The 18974-nt window shown below is 35.3% G+C and overlaps 3 protein-coding genes and 2 pseudogenes across 4 annotated transcripts; 3 read left to right on the top strand and 2 right to left on the bottom strand.

The window, feature by feature from the left end:
• Positions 1-790: 790 nt before the first annotated feature.
• LOC143572681 (serine/arginine-rich splicing factor RS2Z33-like) lies at positions 791-3645 on the top strand (annotated as a pseudogene). Its single transcript, XR_013142304.1, has 7 exons — positions 791-819; positions 1716-1851; positions 2386-2425; positions 2523-2618; positions 2707-2935; positions 3005-3100; positions 3182-3645. The product of XR_013142304.1 is annotated as a serine/arginine-rich splicing factor RS2Z33-like (transcript).
• Positions 3646-6362: 2717 nt separating this feature from the next.
• Positions 6363-6896, top strand: LOC143572693 (uncharacterized; annotated as a pseudogene).
• Positions 6897-9836: 2940 nt separating this feature from the next.
• Positions 9837-12706, top strand: LOC143572682 (uncharacterized). The gene is made up of 4 exons (XM_077057768.1): positions 9837-10157; positions 10255-11818; positions 11917-12123; positions 12224-12706. The coding sequence occupies exons 1-4, from the start codon at positions 9883-9885 to the stop codon at positions 12536-12538; spliced, it is 2361 nt and encodes a 786-aa protein (XP_076913883.1). The 5' UTR covers positions 9837-9882; the 3' UTR covers positions 12539-12706.
• A 565-nt stretch (positions 12707-13271) lies between these two features.
• LOC143572694 (2-oxoadipate dioxygenase/decarboxylase, chloroplastic-like) lies at positions 13272-15053 on the bottom strand. The gene is made up of 7 exons (XM_077057776.1): positions 14958-15053; positions 14686-14853; positions 14385-14606; positions 14052-14173; positions 13812-13975; positions 13570-13724; positions 13272-13494 (listed from the first exon to the last, which is right to left on the bottom strand). The coding sequence occupies exons 1-7, from the start codon at positions 15051-15053 to the stop codon at positions 13399-13401; spliced, it is 1023 nt and encodes a 340-aa protein (XP_076913891.1). The 3' UTR covers positions 13272-13398.
• A 1226-nt stretch (positions 15054-16279) lies between these two features.
• Positions 16280-18817, bottom strand: LOC143572683 (glutathione S-transferase L3-like). Its single transcript, XM_077057769.1, has 10 exons — positions 18594-18817; positions 18404-18475; positions 17772-17846; positions 17590-17683; positions 17377-17475; positions 17188-17290; positions 17018-17094; positions 16836-16943; positions 16618-16698; positions 16280-16496 (listed from the first exon to the last, which is right to left on the bottom strand). The coding sequence occupies exons 1-10, from the start codon at positions 18815-18817 to the stop codon at positions 16485-16487; spliced, it is 945 nt and encodes a 314-aa protein (XP_076913884.1). The 3' UTR covers positions 16280-16484.
• Positions 18818-18974: the final 157 nt, after the last annotated feature.

Raw genomic sequence — 18974 nt, forward strand, 5'->3', positions numbered from 1 at the left:
ACTAATCATGATTTTCCTTTTTTTCAAATTATCACACGTTGGAAGCCGGTTCAACATGGCCCGCCAAACAATTGCGTTCACTTTCAACGGGACCCAATTATTCCACTCTAAAATATGACTAGATGAAATCGGCTCTGTTCTATATACCAACTTTTTCATTGCCGCAACAAAAAACACTCCCGAAACATCGCCACCCCACACCCAAGAGTCTTCACCCCCTTTAAATCTGAAATAGTACAACAAGTGTAACAACTCCATCAGTTCTACTATCACCTCTCCATAAACGGGCTGAGTTTCCAATTCCATTTCATCGAACACACACCATCAATAACCTCATAACGATAGCTACATTACATGACTTAACCGCTTCTAACGCAAACAATTTTGGGAATTTGTTTTTTAAAATGTCGTCGATGAGCCACACATCTAACCAGAATCGAACCTTATGTCCATCTCCTACATGGCCTTTTATGGAATTGGCTAATGAAACCTGTATTTCCGATAACGATTTATCAATTTTTACAATCTTATCCCATGTTCCATTCAATCTTCTGTTGTGGGGAATGACCGGCCAGGATCTCGGAGTATGATGCAAAGTCTTAATAATAATAATAATAATTATTATTAAAAAATATATATTATAATTATTAATTGTAAAATGTATTAATTAAAATGAAAACAAACCGAATTCGGGTGATAACCGACCCACGGCCCATGGATACCGAATCCGGATCTTATGCCGCTATATAAACAAAAGTTGAGTCAACTGAACAGCCAGCAACGAATCAAATCTAGGGTTGTACGACTCGACTACATCAGGTAACCTAACCTACCGTTACCTACTTCTATGTGTTCGTGCATCTAATTCTTCATGTTTATGTACTTATGTGTGACTTTAATTTTAGATCTGAATATTTTATCCAATTCAATTTGGGGATTTTGCTTCGCTGTGTACGGATCTGGACCCGTTAGGGTTTCGGTGTTGTTTTTGTAGCTATTGATTGAATTAATACGTTATGTGTTGATTATATTAAAGGATTAGATTGTTTGTGATGTGAAATTGATATGCGTAGTTTGATTGACCTATTAAGTTTAATTTGTGTTTATTTTGGTGGATCTGTAACATTTGTATATAGTTAGGAATAAATAGTTTGGCTTTATCGAGTTATGGTTACGGTTCTTGATGTCTTTAAATCTAGGGGTGTCCATGTGTTGGTTTGGTTATTGGGGCTAAGACCGAACCAAAACCCGAAATGGTGGTTTTGGAGTTATAAAAAAAGTTTAAAAATAATGAATTTGGATCTAAATGTTTTTGTTAGTTATAAATTATGGAAATTTAAATTTTAAAATAAGAATTTATATGTTCGGTTCGGTATTTTTGGTTTTGGTACAAGAAAATAAAACCAAACTGTCAGTTTTTGTTTTGGTTTGGTGCATGAGTGGTAGAGCGCAGTGCATACATATAGTTTGTTACATGGATTGTATGCTTATTTGGTTGCTATAGGATGTGATTAGAAGATGTGTTGTTGTGTCTAATACTCTAATTGTTCGTTGAAGAGTGTGAACCGAAGACATCATAGGTGATTATATGCACTGTGAATTGTCTATTAAGTGAGATTCTTGTATTATATGCGCTGCTAAGTGGTTTTTTAATTTCCTTGCTTTCAGTTGATGTTTTTTTGGTTATTGTTTTTTTAAAGGCTGCGTTGTTTTAGGGAATATGCCACGCTATAATGATCGCTATAACGATCGCTATAATGATCGCCAAGCAACTACCCGCCTTTATGTTGGACACTTGTCTTCACGTACAAGATCACGCGATTTGGAAGACATCTTTAGCAGATACGGAAGGTAAGAAAGTTAACAATTCAACTACCAATTGTTTAAGGTATTCTTATGATATTAGTCTTGCTGGTATAGTCAAATGAAGTTGTCTCTCATGTTTATGTCTCGTTGCCTCATGGAAAGTTTATCGTTTTGGGTTGTTAAAAGTTGGCTTAGTGTTCATATATTTGGTTTCGAGTAGTTAGACCTAGGTGGGGATATTCTACTAGAAGGTGTGTAGGAAGCTAAACCATTGCCATAATTGGCATAATTTTGATACTCAACAAACTCTGTTTTTATAGAAAATAGGAAACTTAACCCGAATGATATTTCTGAAGGTAAATGGTGAGAGGTTGCCTTTTGGTGGAAAGAGTCGTTATCCACGCAGATTGTGTAGGAGACTTTGGCGATTCTTTCTATAAATGTTTTGCGTGTTTTTTTTGATGGAAAATGGCTTCAATCTGAAAGTGGTGTTTAGTTGATCTTTGAGGGGCGAAGTTTCCGCCCTTTGGTGCTTAATGTCTTGATGGCCTTACTGTTTCTGCCACCCCTTTAACGCAGAATTCGTGACGTGGACATGAAGCGTGACTTCGCCTTTGTGGTATGTACTTCTGTAGCTCTAGAGAAAATGTTTTTTTTGGGGTACTTTTGATAGATTTCACGGCTGTTTTTGCTTTTGGTGTATATATGTTTTATAGGAATTCAAAGACCCTAGAGATGCTGATGATGCAAGATATAGCTTGAACGGTCGTGATGTTGATGGAAGTCGTATTGTGGTGGAATTTGCAAAAGGGGTAATGATATCTGAATTTTTTTATGCCTCGATAACAAAAACATACCCGATAATATCATGACATGTTTACATTCTTTGATATGTAATAGCTTCCTCGAGGAAGCGATGGTGGCGGCGGGGTGGCGGCCATGGCCATGGCGGCTCTCGTGAGTTTCTTGGCAGAGGTCCTCCACCAGGATCAGGCCGGTGCTTCAACTGTGGACTTGATGGTCATTGGGCCCGGGACTGCAAAGCTGGTGATTGGAAGAATAAGTGCTATCGTTGTGGAGAACAGGGTCATATAGAAAGGAATTGTCAGAACAGTCCCAAGAAAGTAAAGTAAGTTATTTTATTTAAATAATTTTCGTTTTATTAATGGAATTATTTATTTTACTGAACTGTATGCAGGCGTGGAAGGAGTTACTCTCGCACCCCGTCCCCACCACCTCGGCGTGGAAGAAATGAGAGTCGTAGTGTAAGCAGGAGCAGGAGCCGCAGCCGCAGGTTAGTTTTCCTTAATCTTAAACTTTATATATGGGATTTATTGTATCTTTTATATGTGTTAACTTTTGTTTATTTCTTTAGCCGATCTAGGTCACCTGCAAAACGAGAACGTAGCGTTGAACGTGCAGAAAGAAGGTCAAGAAGCCCGAGGAGGAGCCGGGCTTCACCAGAGTCACCCAAAGCAAGGAAACATAGCCCGTCACCATCACCAAGGAGGAGCCCTGTAGAAGATGATGTTCGCAGCCCAGATAATAGGAGCCCTGCTGAGGAAAACGGGCACAGCAGGAGCCCGAGCCCGGTGGCTAGGGACAATGGGACTCCTATTGAGGATGAAGATGTTGTGAACAATGGTTCACCTGACCCCAGCGAGTCTGGGTAAATGGGGGGATCATTGATATGGATGGACCGGACCCTTGAAGTAGTAATTTAAATTTGAGTCTTGTGAAAGATAAAGGAAATATTGTGAACCATAAGTTTCTTGATTTTGATGTTGTGTTTTGTGTTAATGAAGATAACTGAGCAACTTGATTTATCTTGTGTTTAATTGCCTTGCGTGTGTTATTTGTTAAATGATAGATTTTGTGTCATGGAGGAACCACCCTTTATAAACAAAACCAACACCTTACCTGATCCAAATAAAACATGTTTGATTACAGTAGTTTGTAATTTATAGAGATCTCATATATTGAACTGTTTTTGTTGTATATTGATTAACTTGTGTATAGCAATTAAACTTTATAACCCGTTTCAAGTATGGTGTTCAACAAATTAATTCACATTCCTTGAACTCGCTAAAAAAGCTATGAATCTGTTGCATTTAGATCATTGTATACTGTTGGATCACCTATCAATCTTTTAGAATCAGAAGGCCATTCACACATTTTACCAAAATTTGTTTTTCTTACCAGCTGCCTACTTTGATGGCTTGATTATTACCCTAACCCAAATTTATATCCTTAAAAAAACAGATAATTCATAATTACATATTTTCCCTTCTCTAAAGTTGCATATTTACCCATCCTTTACTACAAAAATTGCAAATTTACTCATTTTAATTTATTTTATTAGTAATTGATTATATAGTGACCATTTTCCCATATTTACCCAAACCATAATTTTAATTGCATATTTACCCATCCTTAATTGACAAAACTGCAAATTTACCCACTTCGTTCAAAGGAAATTAGCCAGCTAGGAATATAAAAACGTTATTTGGTAAAACATTTTTTTATACATTTTTATAAGTTCAAAACTATACAACTAAACCGATTAAGGTCTGGTTTCCATTCCAATCGACTCGGTCATGTTTTAACAACATTTGTTCAAATTATGACTTGCAAATAGAAAGAAAAAAAAGTCCCATTGGTATATAATGTACACTAAATATAAGTCGAATACACGGATTGCAAATAAAAAATTAAATTAAAAAAAAAGAAAACAAAATTGGTTTGACCGGAGCAAAGGTAGATCTAGTATATGCTGAGGAGTGCACTACCCCTCAACTTTCTTTACGAAATACTATTTTTGGGCAAGTTTTTTTATTCATTTTATGAATCAGCTGTACTCTTTTTAAACAGAGTTCAAGTAATAACTTTGCACATTAAACTTTTGAAAAATTTTTAAAATTAGGAAATATTATAGGGGTGTAATGGTTTATAGGAGAGAGAATTTTTTTTTTGGTTTTTAGGTGTTCCGCCATTTGAAATGGCGGAACCGACCATGATAGCATAACCAGTCAGAAACTGTCTGGTGACATGGACGTTAATTTTGTGTTCCGCCATTTCAAATGGCGGAAGTGAAATAAAAACCACATGTTCCGCCATTTGAAATGGCGGAACACAATTTTTACCCCTTATAGGCTGCCCCTATACATTTTTCTCACTTCCGTCACTTGAAATGGCGTAAGTGAACAATATTATCCTGACACATCTGACGAGGGACTGCTGACCAAAAAACTATTCACTTCCGTCATTTGAAATGGCGGATGTGAACAGTACCGACAAGTAATGACCTGACATGACCTTTCTGGCACCTTTTTGACCACACTATTCACTTCCGCCATTTCAAATGGCGAAAGTGAACAGTGACTTTATGACACCTTTTTATGCATGCTTTCTTGACCACATATTTAAACTTACACACTATTTTAATATAATATTCACTCATGTCATTTCAAATGGCGTAACTGAACAGTAAAATTTATAAATAAAAATGTATTATTACTTTATATATAAAAATATCATACGTAATTAAGACTCAATAAAGTATATTTTAAATAGGTGTTTTAATTTGTTTAGTAACCATACCTATAATTTTTTTTTGAAAATGACAAATATGACAAATCGGTGTTTTAATGCGTCTTCAGGCGAGTGTTTACGAGTATAATTTGTTTAGTAGCCATACCTATAATTCAAATACTTTATAATAAAATATCATAGGTAATTTAAGTAGTTAATTTAAGCATTTAAAATATCATAATAAAATGTCAGGTCATTACTTGTCGGTACTGTTCACATCCGCCATTTCAAATGACGGAAGTGAATAGTTTTTTGGTCAGCAGCCCCTCGTCAGATGTGTCAGGATAATACTGTTCACTTACGCCATTTCAAATGGCGGAAGTGAGAAAAATGTATAGGGGCAGCCTGTAAGGGGTAAAAATTGTGTTCCGCCATTTCAAATGGCGGAACAAGTGGTTTTTATTTCACTTCCGCCATTTGAAATGTCGGAACACAAAATTAACGTCCATGTCACTAGACAGTTTCTGACAGGTTATGCTATCATGGTAGGTTCCGCCATTTCAAATGGCGGAACACCTAGAAACTCAAAAAAAGATTCTCTCTCCTATAAACCATTACACCCCTTTAATATTTTCCTATTTTTAAAAATTTTTCAAAACTTTTCAACCACAAAAAATGTATTTTTAATATTCATTGTACAACTAAAATTTAAAATAAAATATAGTCGGTGACATAGTTTTGTTTGTATTAATGTATTATTTACTTAGTCGGTTAATCCTTTTGTTTATTATTTCTTGGGCCTTAAGCTAACTTTCCATATTATTTTCTAACGGCATTCATATATATATACACACACGGGTATTAAACATTCATAAACATAAACCTAAACCCTCCCCACACTTTTTCGTTCGAGTAACATATATCGATCGAAGATGACTCAGCCACTTCCCGCGAAACACGAAACGATCGTAAACAATTACGATACAAACATGGTTAACCTGAGAAGAACAATATATCTAACACTAATGAATAATGTTGGTCACGAAGAAGCCGGTCACAAGCTCTTAAATATCAAACCGTGTCGCGGTCAAGAAACCGAAACATGCGTCATGATAATCGAATGTTGCGGTCAAGAGAAAACATATAGGCGGTTTTTCGGGCTTCTTGGAGAAAGGCTATGTAACAAAAATAAAGTGTACGAAGAAGGTTTTGAAGAATGCTTTGTGAAGCAATATGCATTGGTTCATAGGCTACAAACAAATAATATTAGAAATTTGGCTTATTTTTTCGCACACCTGTTGGCTACGGGTAGTTTGAGTTGGGACATATTGTGTTATATTCGGCTTACAGAGGAAGACACGACATCATCATCACGTATTTTTATTAAGTTTTTGTTCCAAGAGTTGGCTGATATCCTTGGGATTTGTGGGTTGAAGGAGAGGCTAATGGATCCGAGAATGGAGGTTGATTTTGAATCGGTTTTCCCGCGAGATAATGTTGAGAACACGCGGTTTGCTATTAATTTTTTCACGTCTATCGGGCTTGGTGGTGTTACTTAAGATTTGAGAGAGTATTTGAAGACGAAGAGCGAGATTTCAAGGGATGTTAAACGAAGGAAACATTAGGTTTGTTGATCATGATGCAATCTTGTTTTTTTAATGGTTTTTGATTTGATTAATGTCATTTGGATGTAAACTTTGAAGTGTTTTTTACTTAAAAATTATGTTTTTGCAGTTTGTAAATGGTCTAAACTTTTTTATTACAAATTGGGATAATAAAAATTAAAGGACTTTTTTTGTTTTATGTTTATAGTTGAAGGGCTGTATTTGTAATGATGAAAAGTGGATCCTTAAAACCATGATTAGTGGGAGGATCAGAATCATTAAATATGGGCTTCATGTCTTTAAGGTAAATGAAACCCATGCATGGACCCCATATGGATGATGATGATGATATGTTGCATCATTTTTTTTTTTTTTTTTTTTGAATGTTTAAGCTTGCCTCCTACTATTTACAATAAACCGCCATTGCCAGGGATCGAACCCTGGACCTCTCACCCAAAGGCCTAAGCCTTTAACATCCCACCAAAGTGGAGATGGCGAAAAATAATATTTGTCTGTCAGACAACCGTGTGACAACGCCTAGACCCATAAGATGGAACCGGCAACGATACGAGCCTATAGAACAGATCCTGTTCAAGTAAGGTCGTACATAATGGCCAAAGATAGACATAATGGTTCCAAATGCCATACTTTTTGGGTTTGAATGCTTTTACAATACATGCATAAGTCATAAGCCGCTCCTGCCATTAAGTAGAATAAATGATTGATTGGGAAAATAAATAATGTTCAAATCGGATTTGATTTTGTTTATATTATAAAATACTTTCCATACTTAAATTGTAACAGCCTAACAGGTATATTTAAGAGAAAATAACCTGCATTGCCACTAAGACCAAGTGGTTATCTTAGGTGGTCATTTGACTTAATTTTTAATATTTTTCCTTAAATGTTATACAAGTATTTAGAAAATATCAATTTATCATAGATGAAATGTCTTTCAAAAAAGTGAATGTCATGTTTTTATGACAACAAGAAAAATCATGTATATTCATAAAAGAATGATATTTACCCTTTTGTATATCTAAACAGTTAACAAAATTCAATAAGTCATATAACGTAATATAAATATTGTAATTTTCTGATGTATAAAGATAACACCAAATTGACATATGATGAATATATTTGAGAGAGAAATCTTTAGAGCTATAAATCATGACATTCGTTATCCAAAATAAAGCTTCATTGCTTTTTGGTAGACTGTACTCTTATAAAAATATAAACTAGCACCATAATTTAAGTAAAATTATATTGTCTATTGGCCTTTTTCTTTTTATTAATATGTTATAAAATTGCACTATAATCATTAGTACTTTTTGAAGTTGAAAATGTTCTGCAACATCCAACAATTATACATAAAAATACTTATCAAGAATAAAATAAAAAAAAATACACACACAATAATTTACATCATACGTGATAAGTAAGTTATTAATAGGTGATACTTATTGCCTAAATTCCACACTTCAAATAATTGTGATCTCTCTTTTTTAAATAAAATAGACTTTTTAGAGAGACCCGATTCCCCATTATGGCCAGACTATATTGTCTTATTCAGGGCCACGTTGGCTTGGGCGTTTTCCTGTGAAATCATAATGTCGACTATCACTTGACAATCGTTGAGACACTACAATAACAGAACTTTCTGATATAATACATGAAGTGATGAATACTCGTGTTATTTTCTCCTTGTATACACGAGAAAAAATAATAATACATGAGTTTATTTAGTTTATTTAAAGTATGTCTTGAATTTTGTCATCTCACTATCAATAAAATAATATTATTTTATAATTCACAAATGATAACTTGATGTCCAATATGTATAACATGACTTTTTTTATTATTTCTTTGAATATTTAGCAACCAAAATTATGACATAAACATCACAAAATATTTTGAAATAAAAAAAATCACAAGACGCAGGTACACCAAAACACCTCCTGCACCCGTGCACTCTCGATCACCACACCCCAAAAGTATACGCTCCAAACATTCAAATTCTATATAAAACTTACAAAACCACCCCCTCAACTTACCCCTCCCTCCATTTCCAGTCCCTGTCTTTTTCACAAAAGCAGTCATCATCTTTTCTCTTTCACTTCCATCTTTACTCTCTCTCTCTTCACTTTCTCTCTCTACAACACTCGCCGCCGGCCACCTGCTCCGGTAACTCTTCATACCCTTCACGACATTGCAATATATATATATAATTATATAAATGTGTATAATTATTATTATTACTGTTATTGTTATTAAATTAATTACTTGATTTTGAATATTTGGGTAATTATGGAAACAAATTAAGAGTATTAATCAACCGTTGATGATTCAAATTTCAAACCTTTTTTAATTCTTGATGCATAATTTTCCGTTAAGGTAACCGTTAAATCTTTTTAATCTCTGTTTATTGTGTTTCTTGATGTAATTGGTATATGAATTATTATATTAGGGTTTTAGTGAATTCTGGTTTAGGGTTTTAGAGTGGAGAAGATGAGGGAAGTTTTGTCTTTTTATTCCAAGATTAATTGTTTGGTAATTAACTAATTATGTAGAAATTATTAGAAAAGCTACTGACTGACACATGATATATTCAATTCTGCATCAAATACACGTTGATTGATTCTTTTAGGGTTTGTTTTTATGTTTATAAAAAGGGTTTTTTTCTGAAGTCAATGTCAGCATGTTTTTTGTTATTAATTTGGGGATTCAAGATTTGAAGTCTTGAAATTTATTAATTCTGGTTTTTTGGTTGTATATTGAATCATTTTTCAAGAAACTCAATTTTTGTGTGTGTGTTACTTAAAGATATTTATATGGTCTTTATATCGTGATTCGAGTATTCGACTAACCTACTAATCAATTTCGTTATAATTTCAGATCGTTTTGTGATTTGGTTTTTGACTGAGAATTTACGAGGGTCAAAATGATGAAGAAACTGTTCTTTTTCAAGGCATCTGCATCTAACAATGAATCGAACAATCTAGTGCCGTCTCCATCAAAAGAGAGACAATCCAGATCCAAAAAGGCTGCTGCGTATGAAGATCATAATCAAAATCAAAACAATCCGTTTCTTAGAAGGAGTCGATCATATTCTTCTGCTACTTTTCCGGATGGTGGACTGCTAAGAAATCAAACCGACTCTCCTTGTAGCAGCAGCAGTAATATCTCTCGAAAGCCATCTGCTTCTCGTCCTTCGAGGTAAACAGTTTTATTAAATTTAGTTGTTTAATGAAAATGGAGTATGCTTGTCTATGTTAAGTTAAAAATAAGTTTGAACCTTTTTATTGTTCGACAGTCGTGCTCTTACACCCGAGAGGCCTATAAGATCAAATTGGTTTCAAGATGCTGCAGCAGATACTGCACAAAGATTAGAGGAACTGAATCTCGGTAGAATTGATAATCATGTATCCGAAACATCATCGTATTGCTCAAACAAAGTATTAGACCGATACATTGATGGTGAACAACATCAGGAACAGATTCCCAGACAGATCAATGCCAACACAAGAAACCATGTTGGTCAACCAACCGGAGGTGGAAAAAAACCGCCACGGTATGCTGATAGTGGTTTGACTAAAAAGCCTAGATCACATTCATTTAGAGACTCGAGTCAAGAGTCTAAACTCTATAGGTCTACACGAGAGTGGGTCGAGAACACAGCTGCACATGAGTCCCCAAGAAAACTAGCAAAACATGTTATCGAAAGACTTTCTCAGTCTCGTGCTTTGCCTAGGGTTGACTCGAATGAGTTTGACCGTGATATTCCCGTCACACTTGAAGATGTTTACTCTGGGTCCCAAAATTGTGTACCGAGTGTTGGTGAAAAGAATTGTGGCCTTGATGATAATTGTACTAGGGTTTTGGATTATGAAGAATCTGAAGATGTTGATGAGGTTACATTACTGAAAGCTGAACTGGATTTTCGTACACGAAAACTTGAAAAAGAGAAAAACGAGTTGCAGTTGACTTTGGAGAAAGAGTTAGATAGAAGGTCAACCGAGTGGTCAATGAAGCTCGAGAAGTATAAACTGGAAGAACAAAGGCTTCGGGAAAGAGTACGGGAACTTGCAGAACAAAACGTGTCTCTTCAAAGAGAAGTCTCGACACTTGGTGAAAAAGCATTGGATAATCAAAGCAAAGTTGTGCATTCGGGTCAACAAGTCAAAGATTTGACCATAAAGATGGAGGAAGCAGTCAAAGAGAAACAAAACCTTCATCAAGATCTTTTAGAATTAAAAGATAAATATAAAGCGGCTGAAGAAGATAGAGAACTATTCAAAAGAAACTTTGAGGCTAAAGATAAAGAGTGCAAAGAATTGCATAAAGTTGTCACAAGACTTGTTAGAACTTCCAATGAACAAGATAAAACCATTGAAGGGTTGCGTGAAAGTCTCGAGAAAGAAGCAAGGATCTTTGACCAAGACCAACGGTCAAAGTTGCAAAGTGAGCAGTTGAGGTTAACCGGGGTGGAACAAAGTTTAAGGAAAGAAGTGGAATCATATAGGCTTGAAGTTGATTCTCTTCGACACGAGAATATAAACCTTTTACACCGTTTAAAAGCAAGTTCAGAAGGTGGTTGCTTTTCAACCTTTAAGCTTGATGAAGAATTGTGGAGCCGAGTTCATTGCTTGCAAAATAAAGGAATGTCCATGATTCATGATAGTGTCAGCCTATGTTCAAAGTTGATTGAAAATATTAAAGAAAAGGGATTACAGAACGGCTTGGATAGCCAGTTTATCATGGAATCAGATATGAAAGTTCAAGGGTTTAAAAGAGGAGTCGAAAGCCTAAAAAGAAGTCTGCAGAATGTATCTGATGTGCTGCAAGAAAAGTCAACCGCAGATAAGGAGTGTTCTGAGGTAAAGTTGACTTTATGCTTCTTGAGGTCAAGCATATATTGTATGTATAATAATGATGCTCTTAGTTCAGTTTTGAATCTTTTGTTTAACTTGTTCAGGACGTTATGAAATCTGATTTGAAAGCCGAAGCTTTGATGACGAGTTTACTGAGGGAGAAATTGTACTCAAAAGAAGTCGATGTGGAACGACTCGAGGCTGAGCTGGCAACAGCCGTCAGAGGAAACGATGTTCTGAGATGTGAAGTGCAAAACGCCATGGATAACCTTTCTTGCGTTACACACAAGATGAAAGACCTTGAACTCGAGGTAATGGTCGTTATTATAATGTTTTTATTGTTGATGGTAATACAACATTTACAATAGAATATTATATTTATAAGTTGTGGTATTTTTTGTTTTTGAATAGGTGATCAAGAAAGATGAAAACATATATCACCTGCAAACCAATCTACAAGATTTCAAAAAGGAGTTATCGATGGTCAACGGGATACTACCAAAAGTGTCCGAAGAACGAGACATGTTATGGGAAAATGTTCAGCAATGCAGCGAGAATAACATGCTGCTGAAGTCTGAAATTATCATGTTGAAGAAGAAAGTAGAAGCTTTAGACGAAGACGTGTTGATGAAAGAAGGCCAGATTACCATCTTGAAAGATGCACTCGGGAAACCGTTTGATCTTCTATCTAGCCCGGTTTCTAATGAAGAATTCTTGCTTCGGTAATCGATTGGTGTCCATATTACTTACATTTGTGTGACTATTTTTTTCTCTCTCTTTCTTTTGGGTAAAGAGTTTGATTATGTTTTTTCCTTTGTAAACAAAGGGTAAATTGTGGTGATAGTTTGTGAACAATCTTTACATATACTTTGAAGCTTGATGCACAATGGATTGATTCTTGGCTCATTTTTTTTGAAATATGCTTGAAACTTGAAAGCTTGGTGTGTTATATTCTCTTGTGATGGTTTAATTATTGTATTGATCATTTGTTGTTGACCAGTTTGACAAAGAAATAGATTTATACTGACAACAATATCTTGCACAAATATCATAAGTTGAAAACAGAGACAGAAGGGCTTAAATTGAAGAGGTTACTTCATTACTGATAGTGGTGGTGGTGGTGGTGGTTACTATTACTCTTACTAGTACTAGTATTATTACTATTATTACTATTACTATTATTATTATTAGTATTACTATTATTATTATTATTACTATTACTATTACTATTACTATTAGTATTACTATTACTATTATTATTACTATTACTATTATTATTACTATTATTATTATTAGTATTATTATTATTATTACTATTACTATTACTATTACTATTATTAGTATTATTATTATTATTAGTATTATTACTATTAGTATTACTACTAGTACTACTACTACTAAGAAATAAATTTTAGATTAGCCAAAAATTTATCTTCTAATGGTAGGACTTAGAAACCAATCCCTTAAAGTAAAAACCGGTCGCATCTGGCAGACGAATATAAGGTTTAGTTCCAAACAACTTAACATCTGATCTGGTTTATTCTAGTAACATCAAACATTAACTAAACAAAACACATAACACCAAATCAAGCTCTCCTTGTTAACTGATCTTGTGAGGTGCTTTCAAATATCTTGTCAGCATTGCCCACCTCAAAACCATCTCTTCTATGAACCTCCTCAACCTACACAACACAAAACGAATTCAACACGCAGAAATAAAGAAAGACAGAAAGAAAGACCACCCGACCCGACATTACCTTATCTTGAGGCAAGTCTTTGTACTGTGGCAGTACAAGACGTTGGGCAAACTCTATGTACGAGCAAGGGACTTGTTCCTCGAAGCCATCAGAAAATTCAAATGGTACAGAATCTGCAACCGTCGAACTTTGAAGTAGCAGACCGTCTGGGCTCACTGTCACAGCCGCATCCAAACTATGTTATAATCATACTCTGGACGTTGTTTTGCAATATTGTAAAACGTAAGGAAAACGAAACTAACCCTTAAGAACACCCCCTTCAGAGTTCAACTTGAAGCCTTTGTCTTGAATGAAATGATTAAGGTTGTCGATGTCGTTCAAGGGGGGTTTAAGCCTGTGAATGGATATGGTTACATGATTCAATGCGTATCCGTTGACCAGAGTCCACGCAGCATACTCGCTTTCTCTACATGGATTGGAACCAGTTTAATTATGAACAAGACAACAATATATATACACACATATATCGTAAACAACCCAACTTGGCTAACTGCTGGAATTCGCTATGTGATGGCTTCGGCCATGTCAAACAACCTAGAGCACTTGATAGGGCACTGTGTTTATGTCCAGCACCCGATAGCCCCGTGTATTTTCTTATTATGTCCTATCAACACAATGACTAAGTCACCATAATCAAAATAAACTCCATATCGACTAGTCATCAATTAATCGCTATTTAGTCAAAATCGGTCAAAATTTGGTATATATATGTATATTTGAAATTTTACATATATATTCCAATCTGATTAAACGCAACTAGTGCCTAGCGAGTTCTACAACACAGATAAGCACTATTAATGATCAACAACGCAAACCTGGGCTTGTTGACTCATTTGATCAACAAGGAGCTCTGAGATGAAGACTCTAGGCAGCGGTCCATCAAAGCCACTGCCGCTGCCACTTGATCTACTACTAACAGGAGGAGGAGAAAACCAGAGTGCTTTTAGCTTCTTTTTCGGAAACCTTAACTCTTCGCGTTGGGTATAACCAAAATCTAGGAACAGCTTTGACATAGACTCAATCCCATGACCATTCACCTATATAATAAATTATTATAACATGTCACACAGTTATGAGTAATATATATATATATATATATATAATATATATACTTACACCGAATGTGCGAAATGCAAGATGATCATAGCATATTTGGTTAGCATCTGTGGAGTGGACAAGTTCCAATATTTTGGTAGCAGTCGGGTTTCGATTGAGATATACTTGTTCCATATTTGAAAGCACACTCCTAAAGAATGAATGATCACCACCACCACCATCTAATTCCTGTGTGATCATTTAAAGTAATTATTGGCTGATAATTACTACAAGTATATATATATATATATATATATATATATATGTTTGAATACAGCTATATTATAATATACCTGGGATGATGATGAATAATAGTAATGTTGTTGGGATCCATGAGAGGCAGCAATGGAAAGTTTAAGTTTGTGATGATTGAGTGTTGGGAGAGACATGAAGAGGTTGTTAGTGATGGATGACAGATGATGATTTGTTGATCGTAGAGAAGAAGACAAGAAGAAGACTTTGTTAATTGTTGAATTTGAAACTGAAACCTTCAGCATAGGCATCATCGGAACGGAAGGAGTCTTTGTTAATATTGTTTGGGAATGAATTAATAAAATATTATTAATAGGTTTTAGTTGGCACTTGACGATGATGGATGGATATAGATGACATGCCACGCGTGCTTGTCCTTAAATAGTTAAATCAGGATTGCGTTTACAAATAGTATTCTCAAATAGATTCAAAACTTATCTACACTTGCACTTGCACTTGCACTTGCACTTGCACGCACGCATCTTCCACATCACACTTTTGCCTATTTATATCACAATCACAATATAAATATTAGAAAAATATTATTAGTGTTATTATACTTTTTTTTATATTTGATTGTGGTTCCTTTGTATTTACGTGATTGTACTTCTATACACAATTTACGTGATTTTCATTATTCTACAATAAATTATAAATACTTCATATCCAAGAGAAGATTATGTCATACTTTCGTTAATATGGTTTGGTCACTTTATAAAGGCTTTTTGCGCATGGCCATCCACAAGGTCTTCAGGACATGCGACCATATGTCGCGGCTTCCTTCCTCACCTCCAAGCCTTTCTATTCAAAGAGCATTTTCTTCCCTTGTCCGGTAATGTTCTTTCCATATTGGCCGTATAATAATATCGAACCTAGAATGGGCCGATTCCTGAGCCTTTGTCTGAATATTCCGGGCTTGGAGTTTCGATCCAGGTTTGTCTAGATCAGCCTCATCTCATCACTATTCACTACTTAGTTAAAAATCAGTTTCATGAATTTAAAATCAAGTGTGAAAATTCCTATATTTTACATATACCATCTCACATGTAATCTTTTGTAGTGGATGCGATAACCCTTAAGACATTTAGTCGCACTCGGGAAACCATATGATTTTCTAGCCCGGTTTCTAGTGAAAGATTCTTGCTGTGGTAATCGATTAGCGTTGATGTTACTTACATTTGTGTAACCTTATTTTCTCTTCTTTTGGGTAAAGAGATTGGATTGTTTTTTTCCTTTGTGAACAAGGGGTGAATGGTGGTGATAGTTTGTGAACAATCTTTACATGACAATGAAACTTGATGCACAATGGATTGAAACTTTGCTTATTCTGTTGTGATGGGTTGCTTTATAGAATATGGTAAAAACTTAATTATTGTACTGACCAAAAATCGTAGCCTGCTAGAAAATAGTTTAAACACAATAACTTAGCATTATTCTCCCAACGGTACCTTGCACAAATATCCTATGTAACATTATTCTCAGTTAGCATACAAAGGATACAATCTGGTTTCCTTGTCCATGCAATGTTCCTGCATCTCATTGTGTGACTGATTGGCAGAACCTGAACCTTATGCTGGAGACTGCATGGATCACAAACACCCGATACTCAAGAATAAACATATTTCTAACATAATTAGTTATTTTAGTTTAAATAGACTTCGTGAACACAGAAACTTAAGACAGTAGACTGTTAATAGGTACCAGATAACGTTTTTTGTAGCTCTCTACAAGTTCCTTTGGATCCCGTCTGGTTTGGTTGAAATCATCGTTTTTGTTCATTTCCTGCAAGAGAAACCAAATTTGCTTGAGTAATGTAGATTCAGTGTCTTATTTTCTGCGAGGACAGAAACCAGAAACACTAGACTTGAAAGTACAACAAATCTTGCGTAAGGTAGAAATCATGAAAGCGAGAATAGTACCTCGATCCAGGCTGCAAGTTTTGGCCTGCCCACTTTAATATCATAATTCTTTACATCTAGCAAGTATGGCTGAAATCTTTCAATGAAAGGAGCATAAGCTATATCTACCTGTACACAATATATATTTAAGATAACCATGGTCCCTATGGACCAACATCATAAGTTGAAAATAAATTACTCACCAGGCTGAATTGACCTAGGAAAAACGGTCCATCGTCGAACTTGGAAAGAGCCTTCTCGATATAATCAAATGCAGCAGCTGTTGCAATTCCAAAAGACCACGCCATATGTGGTTTTTAATTTTACTATTATACTGACAGGTATTTAAATATAGAAACGATGGATAAGATACCGGCATCATCAACCCCGCCTCCCTTAAATGAGGTGGTGGCGGATTTATAGAATGTATCAGTGTATGAAAGCAACTCCTCTCCAAACTCTTGCTTGATAGTATCCTATATTGCAGTTTTATCGTCATAAACTTATAACTACTAAATGAATTTAATCCTATATAGCTTAAATCCAAAAGATGAAAGCTTACCTCCGGATAGAGTGACGGTCCTTCAAAGTTAGCGTCAATATACTTGATGAGATCAAGACTTTCTCCCTTAACTTCATTATTGTGTTCTAAAGCTGGCACCTATGACATAACAACACACCACAAGCAACTAAATTTTATATACACATTACAAGTAGCATGATTATGATCATGAAGAAACACTTATAAAACATAAAACTTTTGCAAGAAAATCACCTTGTTTGGTGGATAAACTTTCTCCTTGTACCAATCCGGTCTGTTCTTTAGATCAATCGGAATTAGTTTAATCGTTTCCTGCAATCCCTGTTCACGTTTTAAACAAAAAAATTGAATTTTTGTAATTAATCCACATGATAAATTTGATCAAAGTGAATTTTTAAGTAATGGTGAATGTAAGAGAAAGAGGGAAAGCCTTGCAGTTCCGGGTAATCCACGCACGTTGTGCATACGGGCAAGTGTAAGATATGTACAGCCTAACAAAAAAGTAAACATACTTCAGATAATTAGGTTAGAACGCATATGGGAACGTCAGCTCCATATCTAAAAAACTGTAACCAGAGCAAATTGAGCTTGAATTTAAATAAAATGAGCTCCAAATACCGACAGAAAACTTTGAATTGTTTTGGCCCCAGCGTAAATGGCGCTGGTTACTCGTGCAGAGCCAGTTACACATCAAGCGCTGAGTGAAGCGTGTACCGGGGCTGTGCTACGCGCATTTTCTGGTCCGGTCGCGTAACCGGCATTTAAACACGCGTAACCAATGCCGCTTAAGCGTGTACATGGCCAGGTTACGCGCGTTTGGCCGTTTCTCAGCTCGGGTACATGTAACCGGCACTGGAATGCGCGTAACCAACTTTTAAACACACGTAACCGACTTTTTTTTAAACTATATATTTTTTAAACAAAACCCCTTTTTAGTCGACACATTCCGACCCGACCCGATTGCCGGTCCTAGTTTTAGGAGACCAGACCACCTAAACAAGTTTCATTCAGGCATTTCATCAAACAGGTGATGGACATATAACCGTACCTAGTGGTTCCATAAAAAACTGAAGGTGGTTTTGAAGTAGAATCAAGAGCTGGTGGAAGATCATCTTGCACACTGTCAACAACCAATAAAAATCAAAACAAACATCAGCAACAGATAATCCACAATCATGGTTCAAATACAAAACTTTTGGGCCAAATTTCCCCAATAATAACTGAGAGTATAGAGTTACCTAGTAGCCATTGTTGTTGCTAGAACTAGTAACAGATTATTATTATGATTATTATTATTAAGAGGTCTTTTGTGATGAAATGCTAAGGGGTGTGTGGTGGAGATAGAAGATAGATTATTATTATTATTATTATTATTACTACGATTAGAGGTGATATTCTTTGATGATAGTGGTGGAGAATGAGATATTAAGTAATAATAACAACTTAGATTCAACGCAGACATTTTGATGATGCTGTACCAGTAACAAACCAACCGTATCTGATTATATTCCGATGACTTCACTTCGCCTTAGTGTTTTGTGTCAACCACTTTGCTCATACAACTATTTATGTGGTCAGGTGGTCACACTATTTTTTTAGTAAAATTAACTATCTTAATT

The sequence above is a fragment of the Bidens hawaiensis genome, unplaced genomic scaffold, assembly GCF_021521415.1.
Source record: "Bidens hawaiensis isolate Kalapana, Puna unplaced genomic scaffold, B.hawaiensis_p1.1 tig00025990_1, whole genome shotgun sequence".
Taxonomy (NCBI): Eukaryota; Viridiplantae; Streptophyta; class Magnoliopsida; order Asterales; family Asteraceae; genus Bidens; species Bidens hawaiensis.

Coding starts and splice junctions, on each gene's coding strand:
- LOC143572682 (XM_077057768.1), top strand. CDS start 9,883: ATGATGAAGAAACTGTTCTTTTTCAAGGCATCTGCATCTAACAATGAA. Junction 10,158..10,254: donor TCTGCTTCTCGTCCTTCGAG/GTAAACAGTTTT, acceptor ATTGTTCGACAG/TCGTGCTCTTACACCCGAGA. Junction 11,819..11,916: donor CAGATAAGGAGTGTTCTGAG/GTAAAGTTGACT, acceptor TAACTTGTTCAG/GACGTTATGAAATCTGATTT.
- LOC143572694 (XM_077057776.1), bottom strand. CDS start 15,053: ATGTCTCTCCCAACACTCAATCATCACAAACTTAAACTTTCCATTGCT. Junction 14,174..14,384: donor AAATGAGTCAACAAGCCCAG/GTTTGCGTTGTT, acceptor TTGTGTTGATAG/GACATAATAAGAAAATACAC. Junction 13,495..13,569: donor AAGACTTGCCTCAAGATAAG/GTAATGTCGGGT, acceptor TGTGTTGTGTAG/GTTGAGGAGGTTCATAGAAG.
- LOC143572683 (XM_077057769.1), bottom strand. CDS start 18,817: ATGTCTGCGTTGAATCTAAGTTGTTATTATTACTTAATATCTCATTCT. Junction 17,476..17,589: donor AAGTTTATCCACCAAACAAG/GTGATTTTCTTG, acceptor GTTATGTCATAG/GTGCCAGCTTTAGAACACAA. Junction 16,944..17,017: donor TCCTAGGTCAATTCAGCCTG/GTGAGTAATTTA, acceptor TATTGTGTACAG/GTAGATATAGCTTATGCTCC.